This window comes from Bufo bufo, chromosome 1 (genome assembly GCF_905171765.1).
Source record: "Bufo bufo chromosome 1, aBufBuf1.1, whole genome shotgun sequence".
In the NCBI taxonomy this organism is placed as follows: domain Eukaryota; kingdom Metazoa; phylum Chordata; class Amphibia; order Anura; family Bufonidae; genus Bufo; species Bufo bufo.
Genome location: NC_053389.1, coordinates 439494757 through 439518117, shown reverse-complemented (window position 1 = coordinate 439518117; position 23361 = coordinate 439494757). Strand labels below are relative to the sequence as shown.

The window sequence follows — 23361 nt, the reverse complement described above, 5'->3', positions numbered from 1 at the left end:
GGTACATACTTAAACAAGGCAATGCAAACACAACCCATTAAAGGCAGCAAAACCCCTAACATGGCATCTTCTCTGTGTAGGTATTGAATAAAAGCAATTCACATTATTGTTTTGCATAATCATACTAGACTGCACATTGATGAAACATTTAATCTCACTCACCTATGTCCTTGGCTCGTGAAGCTAATGGTCTCCTCCACTGACTGATAAATTTGTAAGCATCAAGACGGATTTCAATGATGTTGTTAAGTAAGGCAAGGAGTGGTGCAAGGGGAAAAGCAGCCACAAAGATAGTTGTGAAGCCAAACTGAAGAACTGTCAAACATAAGTAAGCTAATATTAATAGAAATGTACCACCTGCTATCAAGATTATACCTCAGTGCTCTCTTTCTAATAATCCTTCTAATTAGTCCTCATGAGTATGGTCATATCATGGATGCCTGTGGTATGGAACTGGAACCTGGACCTATATAATTCAATAGCATACACCAAATTTTATAAAGAGGCAGAGATTTTTAGGCTACTTTCACACCAGTGTTTTTGCTGGATCCGTCATGGATCAGCAAAATCGCTTCCATCATAATAATACAACCGTCTGCATCTGTTCTGAACGGATCTCGTATTATGTCTAAAATAGCCATGATGGATTTTTTGTGTCCGAGAAAACGGATCTGCCACCATTGACTTATATTGTGTTTCATGACGGATCCGTCTTGCTCTGCACCACATGGCTGCTTGCAGCGTTATTCTGTCCGCGATGGGGACGCAGCCAAACGGAACAAAATACATTCTGGTGCATTCCGTTTCGTTCAGTTTTGTCCCCATTGACAATGAATGGGGACAAAACGGAAGCGTTTCCCCCGCTATTGAGATCCTATGACGGATCTCAATAGCTGAAAGAAAAAGCGCAGATGTGAAAGTAGCCTTACTCACATGTTCCAGAAGAAACCACAAAATGAACCATTGTGCCAAGCTCTATTACATACTGTTTCCCTAGAAACATTGCTTTTTTTTTGGAGAACCTCACCATAGCACCTCAAGGTAGCACCATATAGTAGCCCATGGATTGTGCATGCGCCTTTTCACTGACCTGACCTAATTACTCTATGTTTGTACTGTACACGCTCCAGACCACAAATAATAAATATATTAGAGGTTATGGATACTGAAGAATAAATATATTAAAGGTTATGGACACCCTTGTGGACATTTTTTTTATTATGGCATTCTACTCATTTTGAGCTAAAAATCTTTTTTTCAATTGGTCTATGACACATTTTTTAACAGTTTTCCCTGTACAGCTTTCAGTTTCTGTGTAACTGCAGACTGGCAGGCTTTCTGTGTACCTTCCATCCCAATAGGGAATTGCTCTGCCAGCAGGATACAGTATGTAGCACTTGAACTCTTGGCAGGTCATAAACACAATTTAGCTCAATTCCTATCAGTCTGATAAAATTGAGTTATAATGAGTGTTTATGAGCTGTCAAGAGTTCAGATAATGTGTCAATACTAATTAGTTATGTGGTGGTGAGCCTTCTGATATGGTGGTCCATGTCTTCACACAGACCCTCTACCTCCATGTGAATAATCTCTGAGCACCATGGTTGATAAGTATATTTTATGGACATTGCACCTTTTGGAACTCTACAATGGGATTTTGCACTTTATATTATCCAAATCGCTCTTATGAGAATTGTTCAGAGGAACGTTACCCTTTGTCATGTCGAAGACGATATGTGATTGAAGATAATATAAAATTTTGAAAACCAAGTTACACTGGATCTGTGTGTTTCTTTTGAATTGGACTGGTTGAAGAGTATTAGAGGACCTCTTTTACACAATGTAGTGCAAAGCTTTTGGTTCCCAACATATATTTATTGAAGTAGGCCATACCAGACAACCTTGGGGACCCTACAACGTAGACAACACTCTATTTCTATTTGGAGCACTCTTCATTCAGTATCCTTGTCCATTTTTCTATTCCAACCTCCAATGACAAAGGAACTGAGCTTACTCATTTCAAGGTATTCTTCAAATAATCCATACGCATTAATGGGCTGCAAATTATAGTCTTTCTCCCACTGGGAAAAACTAGCTGTCCCATGTGCACCATGTTCTTGCCTTAATTTTCTACGTGTCCACCAATTCTGGATTAACCTAAATCGTAACCAAAGAAATGGAAATATGAGTTTTTTTAAAATCATTTTTTGCAATAATGCTTGTGTTGAACATTAACTCATGGATCACCTAATGAAAGATATTCCTAGAGCAACTGCCATACATATTAGCTATACAATTAAATTTAGAATGTTCAACATTTTTCTTTGCTTAATGAAATTTTAGCAAAAATTAACATGATCTACAATGCACATTAACATGTAAAAATATATGATTAAAATGCCCTAGTAACTAAAGCATTTAGTCTAGCTGCTGCAATATATGATTCATACAGTAAAAAGTCTTATGCATTGTGTGTTTCATATGTGAACTGTGACTTACGGATAGCCAAGCTCCATGAAGTTATTCAATGTTTGCTTCAGTACCATTATTATGCCCATCTGCATGCATAAGTCAATAAGGCATCCACTGGGGTGACACTGAAAATGAAATAAGAAATAAATCACTTTAATTATTTATATCACACCTTGTTTTTACAGAAAGCAAAGCTCTGGCTCGGTGCCATTTTATAGAATATATTATGGTCCTGGTTAAATAGCAATTTCCATATACAGCCTTTTTATTGGAATTGTTCTGTATAAAAGTATAAAAGAGGTGCTCCCTTTAACCTAATATATATATATATATATATATATATATATATATATATAGTGATACTGGTTAGATAGATAGATAGATAGATAGATAGATAGATAGATAGATAGATAGATAGGAGATAGATATGAGATAGATATGAGATAGATAGATAGATAGATAGATACAGTACAGACCAAAAGTTTGGACACACCTTCTCATTCAAAGAGTTTTCTTTATTTTCATGACTATGAAGGCATCAAAACTATGAATTAACACATGTGGAATTATATACATAACAAACAAGTGTGAAACAACTGAAAATATGTCATATTCTAGGTTCTTTAAAGTAGCCACCTTTTGCTTTGATTACTGCTTTGCACACTCTTGGCATTCTCTTGATGAGCTTCAAGAGGTAGTCCCCTGAAATGGTCTTCCAACAGTCTTGAAGGAGTTCCCAGAGATGCTTAGCACTTGTTGGCCCTTTTGCCTTCACTCTGCGGTCCAGCTCACCCCAAACCATCTCGATTGGGTTCAGGTCCGGTGACTGTGGAGGCCAGGTCATCTGGCGCAGCACCCTATCACTCTCTTTCATGGTCAAATAGCCCTTACTTTCAAAGTTTTCCCAATTTTTTCGGCTGACTGACTGACCTTCATTTCTTAAAGTAATGATGACCACTAGTTTTTCTTTACTTAGCTGCTTTTTTCTTGCCATAATACAAATTCAAACAGTCTATTCAGTAGGACTATGAGCTGTGTATCCACCTGACTTCTCCTCAACGCCACTGATGGTCCCAACCCCATTTATAAGGCAAGAAATCCCACTTATTAAACCTGACAGGGCACACCTGTGAAGTGAAAACCATTTCAGGGGACTACCTCTTGAAGCTCATCAAGAGAATGCCAAGAGTGTGCAAAGCAGTAATCAAAGCAAAAGGTGGCTACTTTGAAGAACCTAGAATATGACATATTTTCAGTTGTTTCACACTTGTTTGTTATCTATATAATTCCACATGTGTTAATTCATAGTTTTGATGCCTTCAGTGTGAATCTACAATTTTCATAGTCATAAAAATAAAGAAAACTCTTTGAATGAGAAGGTGTGTCCAAACTTTTGGTCTGTACTGTAGATAGATAGATAGATATAAATCTGATGTGGGGGTGCATACTAGTGGTGGCTATTATAGAATTATATGTGTTGTGTCTCTGTTGTATAAGGTATGATTTTTGCTGGATAGAAGGGTCATTCACCAAATGGCTGACTTCTCTGAAACCTCCATTCTATCCCATCAGGGTGGAGTCGGGCAGGGTGGGCCTCTGCCAGCTACAAGATGAGCAAATGGACATTTCTCCTCATCATCCCGTTGTATCTAACACCTCTGGCTGCCAGGTACTAACTTCAAGGAAGCATCTGCACCCCCCCTACTAAGGCCTCTTGCACACGACCGTATTTTCATTCCGGTTCCGTTTTTTTTTGCGGACCGTATACGGAACCATTCATTTCAATGGGTCCGCACACTGTTTTATTAGGGGCTAGCTGTTCTGTTCCGCAAAATACAGAATGCACACGGATGTCATCTGTATTTTAAATAGATAGAGAGATATGAGATAGATAGACAGATATGAGATAGATAGATAGATAGATAGATAGATAGAAAGATATGAGATAGATAGAGAGATATGAGATAGATAGATATGAGGTAGATATCTATCTATCTATCTATCTATCTCATATCTATCTATCTCATATCTATCTATCAATCAATCTCACCCAGCACAATGTACTCAGTAAAAGCCAAGCAGGGTTCATGCCAAACCACCGCATACACCCTGCACCGCCTCATCCAGAGCCATGTGTGGACACAAAACAGGGAAAGATATACACTTGTTTCGTGGACTTCAAAAAAACCTTCGACTCAGTGTGGCACCCTGGATTGCTCCTGAAACTATTGGAGAGCAGACTAGGAGGAAAAACATACGACGTCATCAAAAGCTCCTACACCGAGAATAGATGCAGCGTGAAGGTAAATGGGAAAAGAACAGCTTACTTCCAGCAAAGCCGAGGAGTCAGACAGGGCTAAAGCCTCAGTCCAACTCTCTTTAACATTTACATCAACAAGCTGGCAGTGGCTCTGGAGTCCTCCTCAACACCAGGTCTCATCCTCCATGAGTCTGAGGTGAAATTTCTCCTGTATGCGGATGACCTTCTCCTACTATCACCAACTGAGAAAGGTCTCGAAGACCAGCTAGTCATTCTGGAGAAATTCAGCACCACATGGGCACTTCCTGTGGTGTTCCAGAGAAGGAAAACTAAGTCAGCCAGGCCCCCTACCTTCACGCTACACAACCGCCCTCTTACAGCCACCAACAGGTACACCTACCTGGGCCTGATAATTGAACAGATTGGGAGCCATTGAGGAGCTGAAAGACAAAGCATGCAAGACCTTCTTCAACATCAGAAGATGACTGTACCACCTCAAGGCACCTATGAGGGTCTGGCTTAAAATCTTTGACTCCATCATTGCCCCAATCCTCCTGTATGGCAGTAAAGTCTGGGGCCCTCACAAGTACCCTGACTGGTCAAGATGGGATTCCAGCCTAACAGAAATATTCCACCTGGAATTCTGTAGGCATCTCCTCCAGGTCCATTGGAGCACCTCTAACAGTGCCTGTCGAGGGGAGCTGGGCAGATTGCCTCTACACTTTACAATCGAGAAGAGGTCGCTATCATTCTGGGGCCATCTACAAAAAGCCTTGCTACACCAAGGGATCCGAGGCAAGGCAAAACCCCAAAATCAACTTACTGTAACTGTGTACTGTAAAATCACCCCACACCTACTCACAAAAGCCAGGATCAGGAACACAGTAAACAAGAGACAAGAGGAATACGTCAGTGAATGGAGTAAGGAGGTCAGAGCATTCCAGAAGCTGACGGTGTACCAGAGCCTGCAGAGAGATTACAAACTAGCCCCATATCTGGAGAAACTAGGAAACCCCAGAAACCGGAAAATCCTGAGCCGCTACAGACTGAGCGCCCAGGGCCTGGCCGTCGAATCCAGACGGCATCGACAGAGCTACATTCCTAGAGAAAGAAGTGCCACCTGGAGGCGGTGTAGGATGAGGCCAACTTCCTGATATACTGTCACAAATACTCAGCAGTGAGGGACATCCACTTTAGGAGACTCTCTGATCTACTCCCAGACTTCAGCTCCATGGAGGAGGAAGAGAAACTGCCCATCCTGCTGGCAGAAGAAGAGAACACTGTGGATATAGCAGCACAATATATCCGTGCCTGTCACGGACTGAGCGTGATATACCATGGACTTCTATACCCTGACCCGGGGTGTGTCCACACCCCTTCCCCCCTTCCTGTCATGATACACCACAGCTTCCTATAGATCGACCCCGGGTGTGTCCCCATTCCTCAACACCCTATTTCCCACATGCTTTAGCAATACTAATGTACAATTTTAGACCTGCCAATAAAGATTTATTGATTGATAGATAGATAGATAGATAGATAGATAGATAGATAGATAGATAGATAGATATGAGACAGATAGACAGACAGATAGATATGAGATAGATAGATAGGTAGGTATGAGATAGATAGATAGATAGATACGTAGATATGAGACAGACAGACAGATAGATATGAGATAGATAGATAGATAGATAGATAGATAGATAGATAGATATGAGATACATAGATATGAGAAATAGATATGAGATAAATAGATATGAGATAGATAGATAGATAGATATGAGATAGATATGAGATAGATAGATAGATAGATAGATAGATAGATAGATATGAGATAGATAGGTAGATATGAGATAGATAGATATGAGATAGATAGATATTAGATAGATATGAGATGGATAGATAGATATGAGACAGACAGACAGATAGATAGATATGAGATAGATAGATAGATAGATAGATAGATAGATAGATAGATAGATAGATAGATAGATAGATAGATAGATAGATAGATATGAGATAAATGGATATGAGATAAATAGATATGAGATAGATGATATGAGATAGATAAATAGATAGATATGAGATAGATAGATAGATAGATAGATAGATATGAGATAGATAAATAGATAGATATGAGATAGATAGATAGATAGATAGATAGATAGATAGATATGAGATAGATAGATAAATAGATAGATATGAGATAGATAGATAGATAGATAGATAGATAGATAGATAGATAGATAGATATGATATAGATAGATAGATAGATAGATAGTGTGGGGATTCGCTCTGGTAATTAGGATTAGCGGATGCAGTATAGAGGCAAAGTACACAGTTCTTGAATCATACAGCGGTGTTTATTCGCACATTGGTGTATAACAAAATGCAGATAAGGTGTATCACAAAACGCAGGTGGCTTGGTGTTTGTTCACACACAAGGAAAGTCCATAAACAATAAAAGTCACCTTTTCTCCTGGGTGTTAATTCACACCCTGTTAGCAGTTCAGCCTCATCAAGTCCATAGACGGCCTGTTCGCCTTTAGAGGTGCCTGAGTCCTCCAGTCCGGCTCAAACCTCAAATCCCAGCACAGCCCTCAGTTCACAGCACACAGACTCCTGAGGTCCACTTCCAGAGGGAGGTAAATCCACCCCACCTGGCAGTGCTGGCTGGTATTTATGCCTGGCAAAACCCGGCCTGGAACATGGGGAGTAGTCACCCACCCAGCACTTTGACTACTCCCAGTAAGAGCCGTCCCGGACCAGCTATGACAGCCATGCTAAATCTCAAGGTGTCAATTAGCAATAGCTGCTGCTGACACAAAATTCCGTCTCTTACTTCACCAAGGCCAGGAACCTCGGTGACACATACCTTCCATCCACGATGATTCCAGGTACCCTCTTACAATAGATAGATATGAGATAGATAGATAGATAGATAGATAGATAGATAGATAGATAGATAGATAGATAGATACACAACATACACCAACCTCTTCCAGTCGCCATCTATTTATAAGCCTTAAATAAGCACCCGGTCTTCCGGTAAACCTGCAATTATAAAAATGTTAGATGAATATCTGAATCACACTGGATCAATAGTTCAGAGGCAAACCTATGATATGGCATCTATAAATGTGTCTGACTCTAGTTCATACAGCTGAACGTGCAAGAGTTAACCTGGCAAATGTGCTGGATTTAGTGAACAACTTTACAGCCTGTAGTGGCTTACATGGATGTCTGCCATAGCTAATCTGCACCAAAACAACAAATGCCCATTTAATTAAAAAAGAAGCCTATATAAATATTACAATGGCACTACGTAACTGCTGCAGCAGGAGAGAAGCTGATAAACAGATTTCCTATCTGAACTTAGAGGCTACACACAGGTTTCATGAAAGGCCACATACAGGACTTTTTTTCCATCTAAAATAACGGGTGCAAAATGTGCATAACTGAGCATAACGGATGCCTAAAATACAGGATCCGTTTTTTTGTTTTTGTTTTTCTGTTCTTCTGACGGGTCATAAGATAGCAGGCAAGTAGTGGCTCCTTTTCAAGAACAGTGAAGCCATCTTCATGTAACTAAATACAATGCAAAATATGCAGGAATCATCTACTGAATAAATACATTCTTTATGCAAGGCTATTTTTGTCATAGGTTGAGTGTCCTACAATTCATGGATGATTGATGTCCTAAAATTTTTATTACAAAAGAGATTTCCCTACCATGTGACTCATGTCCTAGATACAACAGACCCACAGTGGAATGCCAGTGAAATATTTCTGGAGCCTAAACCTGTACTAGGCTGCAATCACACATGCAGTTTTCGGGAAGTTTTCTGAGCCTAAGCCAGGAGCAGATTCAACAGGAATGGGAATTATAAAGGAAGGATTTATACTTCTCCTTCCTTTTCCACCCACTTCTTTCTTTGACACATAAAGTTGCATCAAAACTGCACTAAAAACTGCATGTGCGATTCCAGCCTTACAGTCAAATTGCTGGAATCATTTTGACAATAGCAGCACATATCTAGGAGGATGTTGTGAATTATGGTACAGTTGATATTGGGCTTCTGGTCCCCAAAATATATCACTGAAAAAATAGCCCCTAAAATGTAACCTTTACTAGATACATTTAAAAATGGAATACACAGAACCCCAAAACAGAAAATAACACATTTGTGTACACAATACATTAACAACAAATATATCTTGTGCCCACACAAATGTACAATGATATAGTGTACGCACAATTACTCAGAACTCAGCAAGGGCAATATGATGAAACTTATCTGCATAATATATAAATATATATATATATATATGTATGTATATATATATATATATATACACACACTCACCTAAAAAATTATTTGGAACACCATACTAATACGGTGTTGGACCCCCATTTGCCTTCAGAACTGCCTTAATTCTACGTGGCATTGATTCAACAAGGTGCTGATAGCATTCTTTAGAAATGTTGGCCCATATTGATAGGATAGCATCTTGCAGTTGATGGAGATTTGAGGGATGCACATCCAGGGCACGAAGCTCCAGTTCCACCACATCCCAAAGATGCTCTATTGGGTTGAGATCTGGTGACTGTGGGGACCATTTTAGTACAGTGAACTCATTGTCATGTTCAAGAAACCAATTTGAAATGATTCGAGCTTTGTGACATGGTGCATTATCCTGCTGGAAGTAGCCATCAGAGGATGGATACATGTTCTCATTCTGTTTACGCCAAATTCGGACTCTACCATTTGAATGTCTCAACAGAAATCGAGACTCATCAGACCAGGCAACATTTTTCCAGTCTTCAACAGTCCAATTTTGGTGAGCTTGTGCAAATTGCAGCCTCTTTTTCCTATTTGTAGTGGAGATGAGTGGTACCCGGTGGGGTCTTCTGCTGTTGTAGCCCATCTGCCTCAAGGTTGTGCGTGTTGTGGCTTCACAAATGCTTTGCTGCATACCTCGGTTGTAACGAGTCGTTATTTCAGTCAACGTTGCTCTTCTATCAGCTTGAATCAGTCGGCCCATTCTCCTCTGACCTCTAGCATCCACAAGGCATTTTTGCCCACAGGACTGCCGCATACTGGATGTTTTTCCCTTTTCACAGCATTCTTTGTAAACCCTAGCAATGGTTGTGCGTGAAAATCCCAGTAACTGAGCAGATTGTGAAATACTCAGACCGGCCCGTCTGGCACCAACAACCATGCCATGCTCAAAATTGCTTAAATCACCTTTCTCTCCCATTCTGACATTCAGTTTGGAGTTCAGGAGATTGTCTTGACCAGGACCACACCCCTAAATGCATTGAAGCAACTGCCATGTGATTGGTTGACTAGATAATTGCATTAATGAGAAATAGAACAGGTGTTCCTAATAATTCTTTAGGTGAGTGTATATATAACATTATAATGCAGAAAACCATGGTTGTGACCATAACTCACGAGTACTTGATACCAGTCACTGGGTGCCAGGCAGTCTTCAGGGGTAGCAACCAACAAATGGGGTAGGGAAGATGTTATATACCTAAGGTGACCCTACAGCTGTCCAGTGAAGAGTGCCTGGCACCCAGTGACTGGTATCAAGTAACCGTGAGTTATGGTCACAACCAGGGGCGTCGTTTGGTCAAAAGATTTGGCGCTGGAGCCCCGGATGTTTTGTCCAGTGCCCCGAATGCAGGGCCGGCGGGGGCCAGGGCCGGCGCCTCCCATAAGCAAGGTACGCCACCGCATAGAGCGTACTCTTGCCTGCTGTGCCGCCTTCTAGCTAATTTATTCACTTCACTTGCCTCTGTGTAATCTCGCACAGGCGCACTAGCAGAGGCATCGTCGAGCGAAGTGCGCATGCGCCGTCTTCCAGCGCACCTCGTTCGACGATGCCTCTGCCAGTGCGCCTATGCGAGATTAAGGCGCTTCTCTGCAATTACACAGAGGCAAGTAAAGTGAATAAATTAGCTAGGAGGCGGCGCTGGGCAGGGACGGAATCTGTGAATGACACTTAGGGGGATCTGTGGAAGACATTTATGGGGATCTGTGGTGGATGACACTTATGGAGGATCTGTGGATGACACTTATGGGGGATCTGTGGATGACATTTATCGGGGATCTGTGGATGACACTTATGGGGATCTGTGGATGACACTTATGGGGATCTGTGGTGGATGACACTTATGGGGGATCTGTGGATGACACTTATGGGGGATCTGTGGATGACACTTATGGGGGATCTGTGGATGACACTTATGGGGGATCTGTGGATGACACTTATGGGGGATCTGTGGATGACACTTATGGGGGATCTGTGGATGACACTTATGGGGATCTGTGGATGACACTTATGGGGATCTGTGGATGACACTTATGGGGATCTGTGGATGACATTTATGGGGGATCTGTGGATGACATTTATGGGGGATCTGTGGATGACATTTATGGGGGATCTGTGGATGACACTGGTGGGGATCTGTGGATGACACTGATGGGGATCTGTAAATGACACTTATGGGGGATCTGTGGATGACACTTATGAGGATCTGTGGATGGCACTGTTATGGATGATCTGTGGGGTTGCCCAGATGGCTAGGCCCTTCACTGTAGTTATTAACCCCATTCAGCAGTCCCCCATTCACTGAAGGGGGGACTGCTGAAAGGGCTTAATAACTACTGTGAAGGCCCCCCCGGTGGTGATGAGGGCGTGGCTTCATGGGGTGGGGACATGGCTACATGTGGGCTCATGCCCCGGATCTTTTCAGACTCTAGCAATGCCCCTGGTCACAACCATGGTTTTCTGCATTATAATGTTATATACACTTCTCAAAAAAATAAAGGGAACACAAAAATAACACATCCTAGATCTGAATTAATTAAATATTCTTCTGAAATATTTTGTTCTTTACATAGTTGAATGTGCTGACAACAAAATCACACAAAAATAAAAGAATGGAAATCTAATTTCTGAACCCATGGAGGTCTGGATTTGGAGTCACACTCAAAATTAAAGTGGAAAAACACACTACAGGCTGATCCAACTTTGATGTAATGTTCTTAAAACAAGTCAAAATGAGGCTCAGTAGTGTGTGTGGCCTCCACGTGTCTGTATGACCTCCCTACAACGCCTGTGCATGCTCCTGATGAGGTGGCGGATGGTCTCCTGAGGGATCTCCTCCCAGACCTGGACTAAAGCATCTGCCAACTCCTGGACAGTCTGTGGTGCAACGTGACATTGGTGGATAGAGCGAGACATGATGTCCCAGATGTGTTCAATTGGATTCAGGTCTGGGGAACGGGCGGGCCAGTCCATAGCATCAATGCCTTCGTCTTGCAGGAACTGCTGACACACTCCAGCCACATGAGGTCTAGCATTGTCTTGCATTAGGAGGAACCCAGGGCCAACCGCACCAGCATATGGTCTCACAAGGGGTCTGAGGATCTCATCTCGGTACCTAATGGCAGTCAGGCTACCTCTGGCGAGCACATGGAGGGCTGTGCGGCCCTCCAAAGAAATGCCACCCCACACCATTACTGACCCAATGCCAAACCGGTCATGCTGGAGGATGTTGCAGGCAGCAGAACGTTCTCCATGGCGTCTCAAGACTCTGTCACGTCTGTCACATGTGCTCAGTGTGAACCTGCTTTCATCTGTGAAGAGCACAGGGCACCAGTGGCGAATTTGCCAATCTTGGTGTTCTCTGGCAAATGCCAAACGTCCTGCACGGTGTTGGGCTGTAAGCATAACCCCCACCTGTGGACGTCGGGCCCTCATATCACCCTCATGAATCTGTTTCTGACCGTTTGAGCAGACACATGCACATTTGTGGCCTGCTCGAGGTCATTTTGCAGGGCTCTGGCAGTGCTCCTCCTGTTCCTCCTTGCACAAAGTCGGAGGTAGCGGTCCTGCTGCTGGGTTGTTGCCCTCCTTTCGGCCTCCTCCACGTCTCCTGATGTACTGGCCTGTCTCCTGGTAGCGCCTCCATGCTCTGGACACTACGCTGACAGACACAGCAAACCTTCTTGCCACAGCTCGCATTGATGTGCCAGCCTGGATAAGCTGCACTACCTGAGCCACTTGTGTGGGTTGTAGACTCCATCTCATGCTACCACTAGAGTGAAAGCACCGCCAGCATTCAAAAGTGACCAAAACATCAGCCAGGAAGCATAGGAACTGAGAAGTGGTCTGTGGTCACCACCTGCAGAACCACTCCTTTATTGGGGGTGTCTTGCTAATTGCCTATAATTTCCACCTGTTGTCTATCCCATTTGCACAACAGCATGTGAAATTGATTGTCACTCAGTGTTGCTTCCTAAGTGGACAGTTTGATTTCACAGAAGTGTGATTGACTTGGAGTTACATTGTGTTGTTTAAGTGTTCCCTTTATTTTTTTGAGCAGTATATATTATGCAGATAAGTTTCATCATATTGCCCTTGCTGAGTTCTGAGTAATTATGCGTACACTATATTATTATACATTTGTGTGGGCACAAGATATATTTGTTGTTGATGTATTGTGTACACAAATGTGTTATTTTCTGTTTTGGGGTTCTGTGTATTCCGTTTTTGAAATATATCTAGTAAAGGTTACATTTTAGGGGCTATTTTTTCAGTGATATATTGCTTATGTCCCCTACTGGGAGATTATTTATAAATTCTGTGAGTTACTGGTCCCCAAAGTGTACAAGTTCTTCTACTTCCTGAAGTTCAGTTAATAAGGAAAATGCACTTACCTCCCAAGAAAGAATGCTATGTAAAAGGTCGAACTGTTCAGATTGACAAACTGAAAAAGAAACATTTTCAAAGTGAAGCTGTTCTCCCACTCTGATTCAGTACGTGGCTGTTCTGTGGGTAGAAACGTGCACAGATGTAGATTTTGAAACATATTTTACACTCAAACACAGAGATAGCAGGAGATTTACTAATCAAAATGCACCGGAATTCTAGTTCTCATTTGCACCAAAAAACGGCATAGGTCAGGGGTCAGCAACCTTCGGCACTCCAACTGCTGTGAAATTACTCCCAGCATGGGCACTTGCTTGGCAGTTCTTGTGTCTCCCATAGAAGTGAATAGAGCATGCTGGGAGTTGTTTCAGAACAGCTGGAGTGCCGGAGGTTGTTGATCCCTGGTATAGGTGCTTTGCACCACATTTGGGTTTTATACACTTTCTTTAACTAGGTTGACAAGGAGGTGTGTCTTAGCAGGAGAGGGATGTGCCCTATCAGAAAGGGACATAGCTTAAGATGCAACAGTGTGCAAATATGCACCAACATTTTGATGCAAAATTCTGGCGTAAAGTACGCTAACTAATAGGTAGCATGAACTTATGTAGACTAGATGTTTTAACGGTGTGCCAGATTTATCACCCATTATCAACCACTGTGATAAATTTGGTGTATTTTAAGTCTTATGTAGTCTAAATTTACTCTATATGAAAATGAGACAGGATTAGTACAGCTTCTGCAATCTGTCAATCAGCAAAAGATAAGAAAAATATTATCTATAACTATTTTGCAGGAAACCTTTAAATATCTATTACCTTTATAAGAAACCTTTACACTTACATTTAAAGAGAGCCTGTCACCATGAAATGCAGTCCAATGTGCAGGCAGTGTGTTATAGAGCAGAAGGAGCTGAGCATATTTGACATTATTTCTGCTCTTTCAGAGTTCAGTCGCCAAGTGGGCAGTCTTATCAGTGACTGACAGCTATTTCTTTGTACACACTTATGTAGGAAAGGTTATCAGTTACTGCTAAGACAGCCCATTTGGCTACTTAGCTTAAAAAGAGCAGAGATATAAATGTAGAAATTTCAAGTTATACAGAACTTTTTCCCACAATACTGTATATTAGTCTTCTCCTGCTCTACAACATGCTGCCTGCAGATTGCACTGTATTTTGCGGCAGGTTATCTTTAAGTTTGACAATAGATAAGTAATTAGGCTCTGTACACACCTAACTGCAATAGCAGGGCGTGATGGGGACGAGCCTCCCTAGTGTCACCCGCGATGCTAGGAAGGCTCGTCACCATCGTGGCCTGCTATTTGCTGCATCCCCTCCCATCCCATCGACCGATGTTTTGATCTGTGTAACGTGGAGATGCAGTGGCAGCTGTGCGGGCATCAGAAGCGACATGGGTGCCGGGGAGCAAGGTAAGTACAACCTGTTTGTGGGGCCCGGGCATTACAGGGGGCATTATAGGGGTTGGATAACCTCTTTAAGAAGAGACTGTTCTGAAGGCTTTCAAGAGGGAATAAGGCTTTGGACATTCTACATAGTCCAGTTACATTATTATGACCACTGCCAATTTCTGACATTGGCAGCGCGTAGCTCATGAAGGAAGATACATGTCACAAGCTGGCTTGGTGGGTATACAAGGTATACAATAGGCTGTCTGCATACATATTCCTTGTTGCTGTCATGGGTAAAATGGACAATTTATCAGAGTTGCAAAATGGGGTGATTATTGGCTTTTGGAACAAGGGTGGCATTATTTATGAAACTGCACAGTTTGTCAACTGTTTACGTGCTCTTGTGGTGAAAGTGTATCATGAGTAGACAAATGGCACCATGGCCAATAAGCGACATGGAAACCACAGAGAACCATGTGCCATTGACACGAGACGTGAACGTTGATTACAAAGGTGCAGACTACAGTGGAGCAGCTCAACACCAAAATGAACCAGGGGGCTACCAGAAGTGTGTCCTAAACAGGTCAGCAAACCCTACAGCATATTGGGCTTCGAAGCAGACAGAAGGTCACTGCACCTCTGCTAACAACCTTGCGTGAGCAGAAAATGCTTCAATTTTTGCAGCAGTATTGGATTTGGACCTCTGATGATTGGCAAAGACTTGCCTTCTCTGATAAGTTATGTTTTCTGCTTCATCAGATAGATAGACTTTGGCATGTCAGACGAGAAACATCAGACAGTAAACACCCTGCAACCATTGCTGAAAAAACACAAGCTGGTAGTGGCAGCAGCAAAACGGTCTGGTGAATGTTTTCGTGACCTTCTCTAGACCCACTCAGCCATGTGAAAGGCACTCTCAACCAATTTGAGTATGTATCCATCCTGGCAGATCACATACACCCATACATGCTGGTTGTGTTCCCTGGGGTTGATGGAATCTTCCAGGCAGTCAATGCAACATGTCACACACCTAGAAATATCCAACATTTGTTGGAAGAGAATGACTATCCTTACCCATGCACCCTCCAGCATCTGTGGGATGCACTGCAGTCAGCGTGGTCCCAGATACCTGTGACAACCTAACATGACCTTACTGAGCTCCTCCCAGTCCGTCTAGCTGCTGTCCATGCAGCAAATGGGGTTACTCTGGATATTAGCTGGTAGTCAACATAATAATATAACTCGACAGTATATAATAACAGGGCACTGGACTGTCATGATGACCAACAGTGATGGCCAGTTCGCAGTGTTTGCCAATGAACACATGCGGGCTGCCATCTTGATTCACAAGTCCGGCGATGCACAGGCAAGTCCTTACCTGTGCCTGTGTCGTGGGCCGGTCTGAAATCAAATGCGGTCACCGGGAGCAGGCAGTTCCGAGAACAGACGCTGGGGGCCCACATCAGGCTGTTCTCGGAACTGGCTGCTCCCAGTGACCGCATTTGTTTCAGACCGGCTAACGACACAGGTATCGCCGGACTTGTGAATCAAGATGGCAGCCCGCCTGTGTTCGTTGGCGAACACTGCGAACTGGCCATCACTGATGACCAATATACCCATGTTCTAACTCACTATATCAAGGCTCCATGTTATAGAGTCAGACTCACTTTTGCAGGAATGGCCATTGTGAGCTTACTGGCTTTACTGCTAGCTGTATTTCATGTGAAACAGCAAGGGGATCCCGGGTGTTGGCCCCCCACCGATCAGATACTGATGAGCTATCCAGAGGATAGGTCATCAGTAAAGAAATCTTGGAAAACCCTTTTAACTATTGACATGTTTCATATTAGTTTCTTTTTCGACGTTTACCCAGGTCTTCAAGCTGATAGCACAATCATAAGCAAAAATAAAAGTTACACGTTATTTAATAACTTGTAATTCTTACCGAGGTTAGTGAGAAAAAGTGCTACTTTTTCATAAAGCTGCAAAACATAACAAATAATGCTTAATGTACACATGCCATGTCATCACTTATGCATTTAACAATGTTACTTGTTTCTGCCAAGTATATAGATAATGATATTATTGTATATCGTATTTCTATAATTTAGAATGTATACAAATTCTATACAAAAACTAAGTATGTTTGCAAATACATCTTACATATCACAAATACATTTTACATATCTTGTCCTGATTTCCATTTAAAGTCTGTATTAGGCCTGTTTTACATGGCTGGCATAGTTCCGGCAGAGAACAGCCTGCTGGAGCTATTTGGATCTAGCATTGCCAGATATTTCCGAAATGCACGATGGCTCACTGACTATAATGGGGTCCGGCAGAGATTCGGCCGCTACCCAGCAAATATGCCAGGATTCGACCAGTCGAATACAGCTGCACGCATATTTTCCAGGTAGCAGCCAGATCTCTGCCAGACCCCAGTATGGTCAATGGGGTCGGCAAGCATTCTGTTGCCATCCAGCAAGGATCCAGATAGCTCTGGTAGGCTGTTCATTGCTGGAACAGCCTGCCAGAACGCCTGCCAGCAGTGTGAAAGAAACCTTATAGTTACTGTACATGGTCACTAACGTTTCATACAACTTTGCAGAAGTAGTACAGGTAAATAGAAACCTTGTAATATACACTACTCACAAAAAGTTAGGGAAAATTGGCTTTCGGGTGACATTTATGGAAAACGTAAAAAGTTTACTCTACAATGATATATTATGAAAGTAGGGCTTTTAAGTAGAAGCATGCAATGGTGATTTCCTCATCTCAAAAAAAATTTTTTAAACAAAAGCCAACAGTGGTGGATATACCACCACAAATAATGTCAGTAGTATAGGGAGACAGTTCTCGTCAAACTCAAAGTGACAGGTGGGCACGCCCCTTTTCCAGACAGTCTGGACAAGCCCTAATATGGTATATTCAGACTACAACTCAATTAAGTTTTAAAAATAGCTTGACTTTCTGCAACCTTCACAGACATGACCGGACACGTCCCTATCCATCTATCTTCTAATATCTATCCATCTATCTACGCTCCTATTTTTTCCCGCGGCGTCCATTTTGTGAAATACGGCCAGCCCATTTTGTGTAAGCACCCAGATTTCCCGAGTTTGGATGATTTACATCGCCAGTGAGTCTTTCCTGGATTGAATCCGCTTACTAACGACACATAGCTGAATAAATATTATCGACATATAGCAACTACATATTACTAACAACATATATTAAATAAAAATTACTGCCATCTATATTACGGTAGGCTGAATGGGATTTTGATTTGCTTAATTAAAGTACGACCTTCAGAAGTCCTGGGACATCTGTTATAAAATCTCAAAAGACCGCAGCTATAGCTAGAATACTGTCTAAACAGACCATCCCTACGCTGTTTGTAAACTTGTTGCAATGTGTCAAAAGCCCTCATCTAGAGCCTGCCTACTGTATAAACAGACCATCCCCATGCTGTTTGTAAACTTGTTACGATGTGTCAAAAGCCCTCATCTAGAGCCTGCCTACTGTATAAACAGACCACCCCAAGCTGTTTGGACATTTGTTATTAGGCGTCAGGAATTAATTAAAGCTAAACAGTTCATAAAAAGAGCTACAATAATAGTGCTAATGGTATAATTAAAGTGTGACCTTCATTTGGCACCAAAAACACCCTCAGAATGCCCCACAAGCTGCTTTAACATACAGTTGCAAGAAAAAGTATATGAACCCTTTGGAATGATATGGATTTCTGCACAAATTGGTCATAAAATGTGATCTGATCTTCATCTAAGTCACAACAATAGACAATCACAGTCTGCTTAAACTAATAACACACAAAGAATTAAATGTTACCATGTTTTTATTGAACACACCATGTAAACATTCACAGTGCAGCTGGAAAAAGTATGTGAACCTTTGGATTTAATAACTGGTTGAATCTCTTTTGGCAGCAATAATTTCAACCAAACGTTTCCTGTAGTTGCAGATCAGACGTGCAAAACGGTCAGGAGTAATTCTTGACCATTCCTCTTTACAGAAACGTTTCAGTTCAGCAATATTCTTGGGATGTCTGGTGTGAATCGCTTTCTTGAGGTCATGCCACAGCATCTCAATTGGGTTGAGGTCAGGACTCTGACTGGGCCACTTCAGAAGGCGTATTTTCTTCTGTTTAAGCCATTCTGTTGTTGATTTACTTCTATGCTTTGGGTCGTTGTCCTGTTGCAACACCCATATTCTGTTGAGCTTCAGCTGGTAGACAGATGGCTTTAAGTTCTCCTGCAAAATGTCTTGATAAACTTGGGAATTAATTTTTCCTTCGATGATAGCAATCCGTCCAGGCCCTGACACAGCAAAGCAGCCCCAAACCATGATGCCCCCACCACCATACTTCACAGTTGGGATGAGGTTTTGATGTTGGTGTGCTGTGCCTATTTTTCTCCACACATAGTGTTGTGTGTTTCTTCCAAACAACTGAACTTTGGTTTCATCTGTCCACAGAATATGTTGCCAGTACTGCTGTGGAACATCCTGGTGCTCTTGTGCAAACTGTAAATGTGCAGCAATGTTTTTTTTGGAAAGCAGTGGCTTCCTCTGTGGTATCCTCCCATGAAATCCATTCTTGTTTAGTGTTTTACGTATCATAGATTCGCTAACAGGGATGTTAGCATATGCCAGAGACTTTTGTAAGTCTTTAGCTGACACTCTAGGATTCTTCACCTCATTGAGCAGTCTGCACTGTGCTCTTGCAGTCATCTTTACAGGACGGCCACTCCTAGGGAGAGTAGCAGCAGTGCTAAACTTTCTCCATCTATAGTCAATTTGTCTTACCGTGGACTGATGAACAGCAAGGCTTTTGGAGTTACTTTTATAACCCTTTCCAGCTTTATGCACGTCAACAATTCTTAATCGTAGGTCTTCTGAAAGCTCTTTTGTTCGAGGCATCATTCACATCAGGCAATGTTTCTTGGGAAAAGCAAACCCAGAACTGGTGTGTGTTTTTTATAGTGCAGGGCAGCTGTAACCAACACCTCCAATCTCATCTCATTGATTGGACTCCAGTTGGCTGACACTTCACTCCAATTAGCTCTTGGAGATGTCATTAGTCTAGGGGTTCACATACTTTTTCCACCTGCACTGTGAATGTTTACATGGTGTGTTCAATAAAAACATGGTAACATTTAATTCTTTGTGTGTTATTAGTTTGAGCAGACTCTGATTGTCTATTATTGTGACTCAGATGAAGATCAAATCACATTTTATGACCAATTTGTGCAGAAATCCATATCATTCCAAAGGGTTCACATACTTTTTCTTGCAACTGTATGTCAGGATCTATCAAGCCAGAACACACTTCAATCAAGTTTGAAATAAAATGATATTCAGGGTCTATCAAGCTCTTTTATCGGACTATTTATCTATTATCTATCTATCTATCTATCTATCTATCTATCTATCTATCTATCTATCTATCTATCTATCTTTCTTTCTTTCTATCAATCTTTCTATCTAGTCATTTATTTATCTATTTATCTATCTATCTACTATCTATCTATTTATCAATTATCTATCTATCTATCTATCTCTCTATCTATCTATTTAGCTTTCTATCTATCTATCTATCTATCTATCTATCAATTATCTATCTATCTATTATCTATCTATTCTATTTATCTTTCTATCTATCTATTTATCTATCTATTCTATCTATCCATCTATCTATCTGTTATCTATCTATCTATCTATCTATCTATCTAGAACCTATCAAGCTATTTAAATCCTAAAAAAAATCCTAATAAATTCCTATTAAAATCCCATAAAAAAAACTATCAAGCTATTAAAATCCTAATAAAATCCTAATATATTCCTATTAAAAGCCTATAAACGCACACTATGTATCTCTCCTCCTCACCCATGTGCTGGAGGGGATGCGGGGGGGTGGGCACATAAAAGCACATATGGTGGTCCTGCCCCTTCATCTTGCCATTTTGGTCCTCGGTTTGCGAGGTACTATCTAAAGTACAAGGGAGAACCATTGCACCCTCTCCACAGTTGTGTCTATTGGGCTATGAAAAGGGAACCCGGATAACGGGACATAAATGTAAGCTTGACTTCCAGTTGCTAGATGCGGCGAGACTATTATGGCGATGTTGTTCAAATCGCCAAATCCGCCCCCCATCGGTCAATGGTTGCTAAAATGTGACCAGATATGCCGCCTGGAACAACTGGCTTACTGGGACACAGCTACTCCGCATAAATTTGACGTTGTATGGGGACCATGGAAGAAATTTAGGTCGGTGGGTCGAACCGCCTGAGGAACTATTCTCAGATATGGATGATGTCTCTTCTCTTTCACCTGTTGTTCAATCACCTCTATGCATATCCTGGTTATACACCTTTGTACTTCATCTCGTGTTTTGTTAAATAATGAAGAAGCGGGCTGGTCTGACTAGCTCATACCAGCAAAGGTTGATCTTTCTTCTTTTGCATATGATAAAACTGTTCAACTATGTTAGTGATGCTGGATGCAATAGGTAATCTTCTCTTCTTCTGCACAATTTAGATGTGCGATGTTTCTGATGATACATTGACTTCTGCCTTGTGTATAAGAGATGTTACCGAAAGCCGTACATTGTATTTGTGTTGCGTCATGTCAATGCTTTTCTCAATAAAAAACATTTTTAAAATAAAATAAAATAAAAGCCTATAAACCCTATCAAGCTATTAAAATCCTAATAAAATTCTAATCCAATCCTATTAAAATCATATTCTGTCACAGACGCTGCAGCTGCGGCAGAAACTCTGCAGAAGCGGTCATATTCGTAAGTAGAGACGACGACTGAAACCCGCCATTGAGCGAGGTTAAGGGTATAACTCTCAACGTCGCTAATACACGACTTGTTAATTTTGACAACTTAAAAGACCATGTGTCGGATTAGTCACGCAATCCCGATCCTGAGACACATAAAACAATAGGCAAAGAGCAAACCGTTATTTTCAGAAATAGGAAGCGTTGGGACACAGAGAAAAGCCTGTTAAGTGAAACGCAAAAGCGCGGCTACACAAATTTGTGTTGAAAGAGTTTAGTGGCCTATTTCAGTACAAAAAGGAAAAATATATACGCATTTCACTTCTGCTGTTATATGTGGTGAAAGCGTTCAGTGTTCTATTTCAGTACAAAAAGGAAAAAAATATAAGCACTTCACTGTTGCACTTCTGTGTGGTGAAAGCGTTCAGTGTCCTATTTCAGTACAAAAAGGAAAAAAATATATGCACTTCACTGTTGCATTTATTTGTGGTAAAAGAGTTTAGTGGCCTATTTCAGTACAAAAAGGAAAAATATATACACATTTTACTTCTGCACTTATATGTGGCGAAAGCATTTAGTGGCCCATTTCAGTACAAAAAGAAATATATATTCTCTGTTAACATCAGCGGTTAGATGTGTTGAAAGCGTTTAGTGGCCTATTTCAGTACAAAAAGAAACATTCTCAGTTCACTACGATGGTTATATGTATTATTTTGTATTTCAGTACAAAAAGAAAAAATATATTCTCAGTTCACTTCGGCAGTTATTTGTATTGAAAGCATTTAGTGACCTTTTTCAGTACAAAAAGATAAAATATATTCTCAGTTCACGTCGGCGGTTATATGTGTTGAAAGCATAGCTGGGAGTCAGCAGGGTGGCAGCAGTGGGAGGTCGGGAGCCAAACATGCTCGGGGTAGACTACCTGCTTCACAGCAGCCTACATGCCCGGGAAGTAATGGTGCAGGGGTTCACGGAAGCAGCGGCGGTAGCAGTCAGTCAGTGCGGACTGTTGGGGGGAAAATCACCTACTCAGCGGTGTGACAGTTTTCTGTTAAGCCGCCGGAGGAGGTTAACATGGCCATATGTAGAATATGTGGGCAGAAGTTGAAGCGTGGCCAGGGTACCGATGTTGGCACCACAGCCCTGCGTCAACATATGCAGCGTCCCCATATGTGGTTTCCTGATGCTGCTGCTGCCATCTCCACACTATGTCTCCTTGCCACTTTGTGGTATCTTGATGCTGCTGCTACTGCCATCTCTACACTATGTCACCTTGCCACTCTGTGGTATCCTCCTGATGCTGCTGCTACTGCCATCTCCACACTATGTCACCTTACCACTCTGTGGTATCCTGATGCTGCTACTGCCATCTCCACACTTGGTCATGACTGGGCCACTATTTTGCCTTTTGGCCTGGCTGACATCATGATTTATTTGACCTTTCTTATTATCTGTCAGAAGGAAGGAAAAATGAGACGCACAACGGATCCTGTCTGTGTAGTAGCTCTATGGCCTGTATGGTCCCATCAGAAAGAATTAGCTTATGATTTGGTAGCCAAAAGCAGGAGTGGGTACAAATCACAGAAGACATGCAAATATTCCATTCACGTGTCATCTCTGTTTTAGATCCACTCCTGTTTTTTTTTTGGCATTAGCAATACTGATAGATTATTGAGCAAATGCTGACCGA

General features: G+C 41.7%; 1 protein-coding gene across 1 annotated transcript in view; it reads right to left on the bottom strand.

Annotated features, from left to right (window-relative positions):
* ANO4 (anoctamin 4) overlaps positions 1–23361 on the bottom strand; it is a 364269-nt gene that overhangs the window by 5797 nt on the left and 335111 nt on the right. The window contains 6 exon segments of the mRNA XM_040415706.1: positions 163–315; positions 2015–2157; positions 2500–2597; positions 7732–7789; positions 13471–13582; positions 16815–16851. Coding sequence (XP_040271640.1) covers positions 163–315; positions 2015–2157; positions 2500–2597; positions 7732–7789; positions 13471–13582; positions 16815–16851 — 601 coding nt within the window.